Genomic DNA, 12,904 nt, shown 5'->3' with positions numbered 1-12,904 from the left:
TATATATATTTATTTATTTATTTATATTTACATTGTTCTAGTACAACTAGCTGTTTTTTTTTTCCTCACAGAAGTCACATTGTTTCTGGGTTATATGCTCTCAGCGATCTCCGTGCATCCCCTTCCCCACGACTGGTTTCCCTTTTAAAAAGGACACTTCCTGTTTATTCAACCAATGATGTAAGAGGGAAACAGCTTATCTTTTTGATTAGTCTCAGTACAATTTTGTCTGTCATTCAACTCTGCCAAGAGATTTTCTTTATCATGTCCTCGGTTTGTCTCTGTCTTTTTATTCAGACCGCTGTTGTTGCAGGAGGAAAAATAACTATTGGAGATATGGCAGCAAAGAATGGAGTTATCCATTTTATTGACAAAGTATGACCCTAGAGTCTTTTCATTTCTTTTTTCTAAATAAAAACTAGTAAAACATTGGGTCTCGTTTACTAACAGTTGCGTACAAGTTTACGCAAAAAACAAAGGTTATGCAAAATTGTGTTTCTCAAATTTAAAATAAAATGCCAACTTACTGATGATAAAGTGATGACATACACACAGACTGAAGAAATATGCCACTGTTGTTCTCTCTAGGTGTTGATGCCTGAGCGACAGATGAGTGAAGGTTTACTGGAGGTGTTGAGTCAGAGAGCTGATCTCTCTCTCTTCTGGAGCTCTCTCTTGGTGAGTGGCCAGTCTTGTAGGCCTGCCACACCACAAATAAAAATAATCATCCTCTATATATATATATATGGCTTGAAGTGTACTTATTTTGCATTTATCCAGAAACACAACCTGACTAATGAAATCGAGTCTTCTGGCTTTACCATGTTTGCTCCGACAGACAGCGCAATCAGAGAATACCTCAGAAGAACGGGCAAGGAGTCACTGGTATTATACAAACACACTCAAAAACACACCCTTTGATATTAAGTCAGGGTTTCCGCGGGTCTTAAAAAAAGTCTTAAGTCTTACATTTAGTTGTATCAAATTTAAGGCCTTAAAAAGTCTTAAATTGTACAAGAAAGTCTTAATTATGATTTCAAGAGGTCTTAAATTTGGGGACGGAAAGATTAGAATTGCGATATGGCTGAATGTGACGATTAAACTTCAAGAGGCTATGATTTCATTAAATAAACACGAGCGCTGCACGTTCAAAGTCCGGTGCTGTGCTGCTTTATGTACAGCAGTTACCGGGGAAACAGTTATATTTCTACCAAACGCTCCACCTGCTGTATTTTCAATAAAACTGATGTTTTGTTCAAAGTTCAGACAAATGCAAAAATCGACCCATGCTTTTACCCTGCAAACACGCAGAGCTTTAAATGTGAACTGGTGGATCGATAAGAAGACAATGCATTATAAAAATCTAAACAGAATAGGGGTGTGCGATATGAATGGTCTGCGATAATATCGTAATTGTTGTTTTAACTGTGCGATTTGATATTATGAGTATATCGCGAAAAGCAAACAAAACACCTACAGAGTGCGCGCATATATTAGATGATGAAGTCTAGCAGGTTAGACTAGTGTGCATGTGCATTTATAGTGCGTTCTTTCACTGCGTGAATCAGTCTATTAAAATGCATTTAGAATTATCACATAATTCAAGATATGGGGCAGAAAATTCATATAGTTAATATCACACGAAAAGTGCCGTTGTTTTTCTCCAAAAGTCAGCATGATTACAAATGTGATATTGATTTTATACAACAGTTCAATAAACAATTTAATATTAAGTGACTTACGTTTTAGACACCATATTTCCTGTTTTTGCTCTATTTCTCCAACAAAAATCATTCCAAACACAGCCACAGCACTGTTTTGTGTCTCTGAGCAACACAATGGTGTTTCGTTCCTGAATGAATCACCCGTTTAAATGACTCACTTAATAGTGACTTGCTGCCACCTACTGACAGTTTTCATTTCACATTTAAGGTACTTTTTCATTTTTAAAATAATTTCAAACAAGTTTTCAATGTATTATGTTTAAAATATCAAAGCATTATTTATGCATTTGTAACGGCAGGGTAAAGTATTTAATGTCCCTCAGAGCTGCATTAAACAGTGTGTAAATGCATCTAAATGACACTTCTAATGCAGCTTCTGTGTTTCCTCTGCATTGCAAAGATCAATTTTGTTGATACTGATTTCATTTGCTTGGTAACAACCCAAATGCAAGAATTTGACTCAAAAGATGGTGCACGCTTTTAGAAAAAATGGTTTAAAGGTTAAAAAGCCATAAAACTTGTTGGAAATTATTAATTTCTATCACTGCTGTGAACGGACCACACAGAATATGAAGAATATCAAAAAACTCAGGAGTCAGCTGTCAGCACAATTAGAAATAAGATCAGCACAATAACACATTCAGCAAAATATTGTCTAATTATCATTATCGATAAAATCCCTGTAAATTATCGAGATATAATTTGTCAATATCGCACACCCCTAATTTATGTTATTTAATTGATATAATAATTTATTGTTAATAATTGTTTAAATTAATATAGTAATTAATACTTTTGACTCATCCATTTTCTTAAAAATGGTTTAAAGTCTGAAATATAAAGTTTATCATTTTATAAAACTTTGTTTTTGTGAAAACTTGTATCTGAACTGTAAATTATGCTTTTTACAGTAATTTTACAGTTTAATATGGTACTATAGACATTGCCCTACCCCGCTCATATGGTATTAATTTTATTTGTGCAGGTCTTAAAAAAGTCTTAAATTTGAGCTTAAAAATCCTACAGAAGCCCTGTATTAAGTATATAGTGTCTCATTTTTGCGGCATGAATTTTGTGTGTTTCTAGGATTTGAATGTGACCCAGTATCACATTATAATTAATGAGACTCTAAAAGATGGAGATTTGGTGGATGGACTGTATAAAGATACCATGCTTGGCTTCTCGTATCAACTTGGAATTTTCCGGCAAGATAAGAAAGTCAGTGCTAATTATTTCAAGTCATCCAAGTAAATCATGCTAAATCTTTTATAAATATGGGATTTTTCTGTCATAGTTGCTTGTAAATGAGGCGGAGGTGAACGTGACTGATATAGAGACCAGTAAAGGTGTCATCCACACTGTGTCTGCTGTCCTGAGCATCCCCAACAACCGCTGTGACAGAGCTACCACCAGAATTATCATGGTACAATATATCTATTTAACCATTTTACCTGGTCATTTTCACCTGTGCCTTTATTTAAATACCAGTTTTAAATGTGTACATTGTGTCTGAAGGGACGTTGCATGGACTGTTTACACCCAACTGAGAACCCTTGCCCTTCAGGAGCAAAAAGACTGGTGAGTGTACAATGTTGACCCAAAAAGTGTTTGGATGGCAATATTTTATATTAAGACGGCCATTTTAAAATATGCAATTTTAAAAACTGTTTATATTATTTGATAGATAGATAGATAGATATATATATATAGATAGATAGATAGATAGATATAGATATCGAGATAGATATATATATCTCGATATATATAGATATCGATATATATAGATATCTCGATATCGATATATATCGATCTCGATATCGATATATATCGATATCGATATATATCGATATCGATATATAGATATATATAGAGATATAGAGATATAGATAATGTCAATTTATCAAATTAAATTGGTTTAAGAAATATCAGTTGGTTTAAGATTTATTTCTTAAACCAATTTAATTCAATTAAAAAAAAAATTTATTTTTTATTTGATAAATTGTAATATTTTAAATTGATATTTTAAAAATTGATATTTTATTTATATGAATTTAGTAATTTGTTTTATGGATTTAACAAAGGAGTCAACATTTTTCCACATTCCCTCTGGAACCTACTTTAATTAAAAATAAAAAAAAAATAGTTGAAAATAAATAATGCTTCCTATACTGTGTTTATTCTCAGATGAGCCAAAAGAGAAGATGCATGTACAGACGAGTATATCATGGAGACACACTGCTGATCGTTGGATGCAAAGTATCTTGTGGAAAAGTCAACATTGTACGTACATGATACATTCATAAACTTTTCACATTTAGTCCCACATATTCACAAGCAGCTAGAGCTTTCTGGAATTTTTTTGTGCTTGATGTGATGACATCAACATTATTTTGCCAGCTATTTTCTCTGAATGTGCAAGACTTCTGATTCATTAGCTTCTATAGGTAAATAACTAAGAATAACAAAGTACTGAAAACTGCAAAACTATTTGCGCTACAAATCAGTTTATAATTACAAAAATACATAAATACTAGTTTGCAGTGTCAAGCAAATGACAATGAAAGCCTCACACATATTTCAGTTTAAATTAGCCATATCCGCTTTTATTATAAAAAGGCAAATATCAGAAACCATTTCTCTCTGTTTGCAGGAAAGAAAGTGTTGTGCAGGTTATTATGGTATTACCTGTGAGAAGTGTCCAGGGCCAGAAGGTCAGTCCTGTTTTGGCAATGGTGTGTGTGTAGATGGGATCAATGGCACAGGCGTCTGTCAGTGTAACCAGGGTTTTAACGGCACCGCATGTGAGACTTGCCAAGCTGGAAAATATGGAGTTCACTGTGATCAAGGTATTGAGCATTTAAAAGCACATACTTTCATATACTGCACACTCTGAACAATTAGCTCATACAAAGTTTGCATATGCACTATCTTTCGGTTTAGAGTGCAAGTGCGTCAACGGACGCTGTAAAGACGGAATGGATGGAGACGGCAGCTGTACTTGTGATCTGGGCTGGAGAGGAATAAACTGCAACGTTGGTATGATGCTCACCTGTCGCACAAATAGTCATACATACATTTTGATGCCTTGTACCATCTGAGTATATATAAAATATAATCTGTAACTAAAAGATATGTTGACTCTTTTCAGCTATTACATCAGATATGTGCGGCGGAAAATGCCACAGCAGTGCCAAGTAAGTTAATACAGTATATGATACAGATGGTAGTACAAATAGTACTACCATCTGTATCAAGTAAAAGCTATATTCCCAAAGCATTCTTGGGTAAATCTCATGAAACCTCTAGAGCAGTGGTCTCGAACTCAATTCCTGGACGGCCACAGCTCTGCAGAGTTTAGCTCCAACCAGCTCCAAATCACACCTGCTTGGAAGTTTCTAGTAATCCTGAAGACCTTGATTAGCTGGATCAGCCGTGCTTGATTAGGGTTGGAGCAAAACTGTGCAGAGCTGTGGCCCTCCAGGAATTGAGTTTGAGACCAATGCTCTAGAGAGCATGTCATATTACACCTCAAAATCAAAAGAAAAAAAAAAGTTCATATTTATATTTTTTAATTTTACATTTTTTACATTAATTTCCCTTTTACATTATATTTCTCCACAAATTGAAGGAAACATGGCCATGAAAAGTCAATGCAAAAAAAATCACTCTTAGAAATAGGCATTATCTTTATGCAAAACAGATACGTACTGTTCAAAAGTTTGGGATCGGTAAGCTTTTAAGGTTTAAAAAAAAAAAAGTCTCCTATGTTCACTTAAGCTGCATTTATTTGATCAAAAGTACATAAACTGTAATATTGTAAAAATATAAGTTTGAAAGAACTGTTTTATCTGGATACATTTTAAAATGTAATGTTTTGTGATGGCAAAGCTACATTTCCAGCAGCCAGTTTACAGTGTCAAATGATCCTTCAAAAATTATTGTAATATGCGGACATCTCATTTTTATCATTAGCATTTATTTGAAACTGAATGCTTTTGAAACAATGCAAGTCTTTACTGTATATTTGTTCAATTTAATGTGTCTTTACGGAATAAGATTTCTTTAAAAAAAAATATTGCTGACACCAGACTTTTGAGTGGTAATGTGAATTTGGGTGAATGTTACTTTAAAATTAAAAAAAAAAAAAATACTCACTCTTGCAGATATAAACTTCTGTTTTATTTCTTTAAAAATCAAGAGCTTGTTGGCAAACAGTGTCTTTATAGGAATCTTTACAGTGAGCAACAGGTGTACTCCTCTAATTGGGGGAGTGGTTTGTAATTCGTGAAAAAAAAGTTCTTAATTGAGTCCTCTTGGGAACAATGCATTTAGAAAAAAAAAATCCCAAAATTCTATATTTCTATAAATATATTCTATAAATTCTACTAAATACCTATATTTCTAAAGACAGGTACATCTATTGCTAATTGCAAAGACCTTATCTACAGTTGATTAAGCACTAAAATGTGACCTGGATTTGCTTTTGTGATATTTATACTTTCTATGCTCTTTAAATATTGCGTTTATGACTTGGGTTTGATGTGTGTTGTAGCTGTTTGCTGAACGTGGTGGACAGTACATATTACTGTAGTTGTGCTGCAGGGTTTCAGGGCAACGGCACATATTGCACAGGTAAGCGTCTCAAGAAACATTCGAACACTAACATTTGTAGCCAATGAGTCTAAATGGTGGTTTAATGTACTATGTGGTGTTATCTCCAACCCAAGCGGTGGACGCATGTGCAGAGAATAACGGTGGCTGCTCTGTCCATGCTGTGTGCAAGCGAACTCTCCCAGGACGGAGAATATGCGTGTGCCACCCGGGTTATGCAGGCGATGGAAAAGTATGCGTTTGTAAGTGTGTGTGTGTCTGTTTAATATCCAGTTTAAAGGGTAGTACACAACATATATATTGTGATTGCAGTGCTGTGTATTATAAATGAAACTAACTTATTGCATTTGATGTGAGCTAATGTGTGTGTGTGTTTGAAGCCATCAATCCATGCCTGGATGGTAATAATGGGGGATGCCATGCAGATGGTGACTGCATTCATACAGGCCCTAATAAGGTAGGAGGCAAATATTAACAAACCATCCAAATAGCCAGCAAACATATCAGATACAATTGTATAAGTGAATATGGGACTTCTGCAGGTTTTATGTAAATTTAATATCCAATTAAGAAAATTGAAAGAACAAAATAAAGGGAACCCAACACGTCATTATGTTCTGTAAATGTTCAAGGAGCATACAAGTTGTAGTAACACTTAAAAGTTTGACAAAACAAACAAACAAACAAAAAATAATCTGAAGGTTTTATTTGCAGAGTTCCAAAACGGTATGAATCTCTATTGAAAAGATAACTAAACTTTCACTTTTAAGTGGAGAGAAACCATTTTTTTCTCCCATTGTAAATTAAACGCAGCACAAATACTACCAATACGGTACAAACAATAGCACATTCTCATTACTGTAATGCAAAAGAAAAGAACTGGGGACTAAATGTGTTCACAAAATCAGAGGAAACATTTGTCTCACATTATGCAAAATATTTGGAGTACGAAATGACCGAGACACAATTGAGAAAGATTTGAGACTCAGCCATAGAATATAGTTGAAGTAATGGCACTGTACATTAATTTACTTAATTTGTTCCCAGACAGCATGTTACTGCAAACTAGGCTTTTCTGGGGATGGAAAGCAATGTGAAGCCATCAATGTATGTCTTGAGGTACGTGCTTTTGATAACTGCATTAAACTGACTTTATTAGTGGTTCCCAACTGGTTTTACGTCATCACACAGATTTACACAGAATATCACGTGCATCAACATCACCAGAGTTGTTGACTGAAACCAAATTTGTACTTAAAATCAAAAGACTTCATTTCTTAATGTTTTAAGTCAATAGTTTGTTCATTCATTCTGAATCACAACCCACAAGTTGAAAACCACTGTATTAAAAGTGACATTGTTGCAGCTCAAAGATTAACATGAACAACATGGAACTACTATTACTTATTTTCTGTCAGAAAAACGGAGGATGTCACAGGTACGCACAATGTACCACGACAGGACCCCTGGAAAGGAACTGCACTTGTAGGCCAGGCTTTATTGGAGACGGAGAAACCTGCAAAGGCACCCTGCAAAGAGTGAGAAGTACAGCAAAAATATAAACAGGCACACAAGTGAACAAATACTTTAACAGTAACTATTTTCTTTAATTTTAGGAGATTCGAAACCGAAACTTAGGAGACTTTTACACTGGACTGGTGGTACGCTTATTCTTAATCATTTTAACATGATGTTTTAAGCCTGAAATTCTGAGACTGATCTTACTGAACTTACAGAGAAATAATATACCTGAACTCGAAAGTCGTGGCCCCTTCACAGTCTTTGCACCTAATGCAGACGCTTACAACAAACCAGAGGTAAGACTCAAATGTGATTAGATTAAGCAAAATTGTGACTTAAAATCACACTTACAGCAGTAAACTTCAATAGTATTAAAGACTTATGCTACACTCTTAAAACTTATGTGTTGGAAACACATTACTTCCCATCACATTTATGTGTCTAGATAAGGACAACACAATTATTACTTTTAACAGTGCATTTAAACATTTTAGAGGTATAAAACTGTCAGAAATTTAAATGAAAAAAAAAAAAAAAAAAAATCACCTGTGGATTATTACTGCTACGATAACATTAAAACTAGTTAACAGAGCATGAGATGGAGTTTCTTGCATAGGTTCTGGTCTTCAACCACAGCCACGGGTGTTTTGCAGGGGTCATCCATTCAAAGTTGCAAGAATGCAAAAAAAAAAAAAAAAAAAGCCACATGTATACATACCAAATAACAGTTAGCTTTCAAATGGGAGAGAGGCAGCATAGCTCATCAGCAAACAAAGAAAAACATAAGACACTTTAAAATCTAGTTAGATTGGGGGGTATAAAAATAAAAAATGAGGGTATTGCTACATTGGAGTGAAGCGCACCACATCATATGGAAATACATGAGGCAAGATTGCAAGCAGCATTCCACATACTGTGCAAAATACACCTCAACATTTTATTAATTGACAAACTTGGCAAAGGCACTTTGAAATTCTAATAAAATAAGTTACCTGACTTTCAAGCATCAAAGCCACCAATGAAAAGTTGGTGTGAGCCTGCTTGTGAAGGGACATAGGCAGCAGTGTGATTGGATAAAATGCTGGGTGGAGAGTCATAGGCGTCTAATCGTGCTGCTGGAGGGCCACAGTCCTGCAGAGTTTAGCTCAACCTAGTTAAATACACCTAAACCAGCTTAATTTTTACTAGAAACTGTCAAGAGTGCGGTGGCAGGTCAAAGCTATACAGAAGTCAGACAAGTCAGTAGATGTCAGACACTTTTAACATTAAAGACAACTTATACTATTGTACTATACGAGATACGGCATTACATTAAACAAAACTTATTTAACTCAAATGGATTGACTTGCTTAGTAAGTAGTAAAGTAGTAAAGTCTGCCCGTCAGCGACTTTACTTTTTACAGAGGCTCAAGATGTTTTGATCTCGCAAAATCATTGCTGACCCCAGTCACCCAGCACACAGAACCAGCAGATTGATGATACTTGTTAGAAACAAAGCAACATTGGAGCATTCTGAATTCCATTGTATGGAGAAGAGCGGAGATCTCAACATTTTATGTACCACAGAAGAACATCATACAGTTTTAGAACCATGTGTCCCTGAGCCAATTTGGCTAAGGCCCATCTTGTTAGAAACAACTATGCTATGAAGGCCAAAACTTACCATTAGCAAATGCAGGATATTACAAAGCAAGCTGATAGAGATATGGGAAAATGACTAATGATGGGACAATTGATACCGAAGCTCCGATGCAGTTTTCAAAGCACTAAAGTACCACACACTGTGCCAATGCTTGTATCAAAATGACAATACCACATGATGACATTTGAAGCTTCGGACGTCATGCAGTATTCAGCTGGTTTGAAAAAAATCGGCGCTTGGCATGACTCGTGTTTGACTTTACATTGACTTGGTTGTGTGTGTGCGCGTGCACTTATTTGGGATTCAGTAGAATATTTTAGAGTGAACTCAACACCAGACAAACTGAATGCACGTCACACCTCTATTGCATTTTATCATGTTCTATTGCGGAGCAACCCCGAACAGCTCACACAAAATATTTTTGCTACTACTCATGTCAGTTATTAAATTATAATCACACATACTTGTATATTTTATATTGATCAATATGTGAATCCGTTGACAGGACTGCGCATGACACGAGCTGGCACAGATTAAAAACTTTCAAACCATCCTCTCTGCTCTGCAATGTTTTGTTAGATTTGGTGGAGAAACCAAGTCTGACCACCAGATTTCGCTAGTGCGCACTGTTAAAAGCTTCGCGTAACGAACCGTTTTTCGGCACAACTTCATGAAAGCCTCAAACAGTTCAGAAAGCCTCGATTTCCCATCACTAAAAATGACCTCCTGCAAAACAATAGGAAAAGTATTTGCGCTTGAGTGAGAGATTCAGCATTTAAATAAATAATAATCATTTACTCGCCCCAAGTTTTACCCCATAGACCATGAGTAACAAATCTGCTAACCATACAGCAACTGACTAAACTGGCCAATTGGCTAAAGCTGGCTATTTAAATGTTAGCGGTACAAGCAGCATACAAGCTCATTGGCTGACAAATTATGAGCCTATTAGCTCATTTGCATAGTGTATGCAATCTGATTGGCTGACAGATTACAAGTAGAGGACCTATCAATTTGTGCCATAACTGGCTGGAAGATTATCCATCAAGTCCTTGTGCCATGTGACTGAACTTAAAGTCAGGAAATAAACACAAAACCTCTAAAGAATATGTCCTAATGAGACTGTCACTGAGACAAACTCAAGAATAGAAAAAGAGAATTACAAACTCGGAAGCTTTAGGATGCATTATGATAATGAGTATTTAGTAAGAAAATATGGTTCATGAATCAGAATCAGAATATAAGCTAAAATATAACCTGGCTGTGTTTTCAACATGTTTTATGTGATCCACCCATTGTTATCTCTTAATGAGTATCATGAATAGTAAGAGGAAATTGTGATATGATAGCAGGTTTTGTTATTGTCACTGCTATTGTTTAGTTTAAGGACATTGTAAAGCAGACCCGTTTGGAAAACGCCAAAATCCTGAGGTACCACATAGTGGCCTGCCGTGCCCTCCTCCCAGAAGACCTCACACAGCCTCGTAACCTGACCACACTTACCGGTGACATCCTCACCATTACGTACTCGGAGGTACAGTGTGCCTGATGCATAGATAATTCAGATAAAGATGACTGCATAAGATCCATGTTATGCATATTGACATGCTCGCTATTTGTTTTCAGGATACTATATACATCAATAATAAAGCCAAAGTGGTGTTCAGTGATCTGGAAAGTAGCAATGGGATATTCCATGAGATTGACACTGTTCTAGTGCCCCCTGGTTATCAGATTCAGAAAGACAGAGAACAAGACAGCACACCAGTATGTCCCCGATTACTCTGACAACATTCTTTATTTATTTTGTAATGACAAGAGTAATAATCAAGCATGAAATTATGAAATTACACAGATTTTTAAATTTTGTTTGTCATTGACTTTTTTTTTTCTGAAAGCGTAACCTCTCAGATGTGGTCAGTCTCCATGGCTTCAAGACATTCTACAAGCTTCTGGAGGTAAAAAAAAAAAAAAAGAAAGAAAAAATATGTATTTCTTTCTAATAAAATCCTCTCCACAAAAAAAATATATTTTTTTTTTTATTTCTTATTTATTTATATTTTTATTATTATTTATTTATTATTTATTTTTAGAAGAACCCTCTACTTTCTAATGAAATCCAAGTCTTATATTACCTTGTTTGTTTAAAGGACACAGATACGTTGAAGTTGGTGATGGATCCAATTCATCAGCCTGTCACCCTGTTCCTGCCCACGGATGCTACAATGAGTGCCCTTGCCCAAGAGCAGAAAGACTTCCTGTATGCGATGCATAACCGTGATCAGCTAGCTGAGTATCTTAGATACCACATCGTGCGTGACACCAAGGTTGGTCTGTATCCAGTATGTTGAATTTTTTGGAAGGAGCATGGCTGTATTAATGATCAAGACTAATATAGTATAACAGGAAATTCAGTGTTGACTCCCTAATGCATCGTTTAAATGTATCGCAATTTATTGTGTCCACTAGCTCCTGCCCTCAGAGCTCATCCATGCCAGCTCTTTAAAGACTCAGCAGGGCTCAGATCTGTCAGTGGCCTGCATGGGGGAAGTGCATATAGTGAGTACTTCTGGAGGAAAAAAATAACATTTGGCTTGTACATTCATGTAGCTGTTTCTTTAATCACTGTGCATCATATCATGCATATTTATCTCTCAGGGAGAGCTTTATGTGAACCATAAAAGCTGTCGGATTGTAAAGAGAAACCTTGATTTCAATGGAGGCATGATTTATGGCATTGACTGTCTGCTGAATCCTCCGAGTATCGGGGGGCGCTGTGACTATAAGCACACCATTGATTTCACTGTAAGTCTAAGTGAAGTTCAAAGCATTTCCACTTATTACATCTAAGAAGTACTTGTAGTACATTGTACAATGAGGATAGTATGTAGTGTGCAGTTTGCATCAATGCTAAAGTGATCAGATCAAATGTACATTTCTTCCTTGTTTCAGTATCTTGAAGAACATTGTGCATTTTTTTTTTTCTTTTGGTGCAATAGTTGGCATGCAGGTATTGTGGTCGTACTATTTCGGATTGCCCACTTGGAAGCAAGCCAAAGGTACTTTTTATTTTCATTCAAAGCCAAACCTTATTTTTTTATATTATGGAGAAAAATATTTCTTAAGATTTGCCCTCTGTTTAGTCTGCCGTGGGTTTATTTACTTTTCATAAAAGGATCCTGAAAAAACAGATCTTGAAATATTATGATAATATACACAAACATAGTAAGAAGTACTGTTTTCAGTGTTAATAATAATATAATGTTTCTTGAGCACCAAATCAGCATATTAGTATGATTTCTGAAGGATCATGTGACATTTAAGACTGGAGTAATGGCTTTTAAAATTTCAGCAGTGCATGACAGAAATAAATGTATATATATATATATATATATATATATATATA

General features: G+C 35.4%; 1 protein-coding gene and 1 long non-coding RNA gene across 2 annotated transcripts in view; one reads left to right on the top strand and one right to left on the bottom strand.

Annotated features, from left to right (window-relative positions):
* LOC107658796 (stabilin-2-like) overlaps positions 1-12,904 on the top strand; it is a 37,199-nt gene that overhangs the window by 14,258 nt on the left and 10,037 nt on the right. Inside the window, exons 30-54 of the mRNA XM_016447446.1 lie at positions 72-180; positions 298-375; positions 589-678; positions 781-885; positions 2,811-2,942; positions 3,019-3,147; positions 3,240-3,302; positions 3,909-4,004; positions 4,375-4,570; positions 4,665-4,760; positions 4,873-4,918; positions 6,277-6,356; positions 6,452-6,577; positions 6,716-6,792; positions 7,383-7,454; positions 7,754-7,873; positions 7,952-7,996; positions 8,072-8,152; positions 10,880-11,032; positions 11,125-11,265; positions 11,397-11,456; positions 11,649-11,825; positions 11,968-12,057; positions 12,157-12,303; positions 12,498-12,557. Coding sequence (XP_016302932.1) covers positions 72-180; positions 298-375; positions 589-678; positions 781-885; positions 2,811-2,942; positions 3,019-3,147; positions 3,240-3,302; positions 3,909-4,004; positions 4,375-4,570; positions 4,665-4,760; positions 4,873-4,918; positions 6,277-6,356; positions 6,452-6,577; positions 6,716-6,792; positions 7,383-7,454; positions 7,754-7,873; positions 7,952-7,996; positions 8,072-8,152; positions 10,880-11,032; positions 11,125-11,265; positions 11,397-11,456; positions 11,649-11,825; positions 11,968-12,057; positions 12,157-12,303; positions 12,498-12,557 — 2,569 coding nt within the window. The remainder of the gene's footprint in view (positions 1-71; positions 181-297; positions 376-588; positions 679-780; positions 886-2,810; positions 2,943-3,018; positions 3,148-3,239; positions 3,303-3,908; positions 4,005-4,374; positions 4,571-4,664; positions 4,761-4,872; positions 4,919-6,276; positions 6,357-6,451; positions 6,578-6,715; positions 6,793-7,382; positions 7,455-7,753; positions 7,874-7,951; positions 7,997-8,071; positions 8,153-10,879; positions 11,033-11,124; positions 11,266-11,396; positions 11,457-11,648; positions 11,826-11,967; positions 12,058-12,156; positions 12,304-12,497; positions 12,558-12,904) is intronic.
* On the bottom strand, positions 6,708-8,613 carry LOC107658797 (uncharacterized). Its single transcript, XR_001630829.1, has 4 exons — positions 8,403-8,613; positions 8,085-8,135; positions 7,782-7,864; positions 6,708-6,784 (listed from the first exon to the last, which is right to left on the bottom strand). It is a non-coding gene; the product is annotated as an uncharacterized LOC107658797 (long non-coding RNA).

The sequence above is a fragment of the Sinocyclocheilus anshuiensis genome, unplaced genomic scaffold (genome assembly GCF_001515605.1).
Source record: "Sinocyclocheilus anshuiensis isolate Anshui unplaced genomic scaffold, SAMN03320099.WGS_v1.1 scaffold283, whole genome shotgun sequence".
Classification (NCBI taxonomy): domain Eukaryota; kingdom Metazoa; phylum Chordata; class Actinopteri; order Cypriniformes; family Cyprinidae; genus Sinocyclocheilus; species Sinocyclocheilus anshuiensis.
This window is presented reverse-complemented; position numbering and strand designations above follow the sequence as displayed.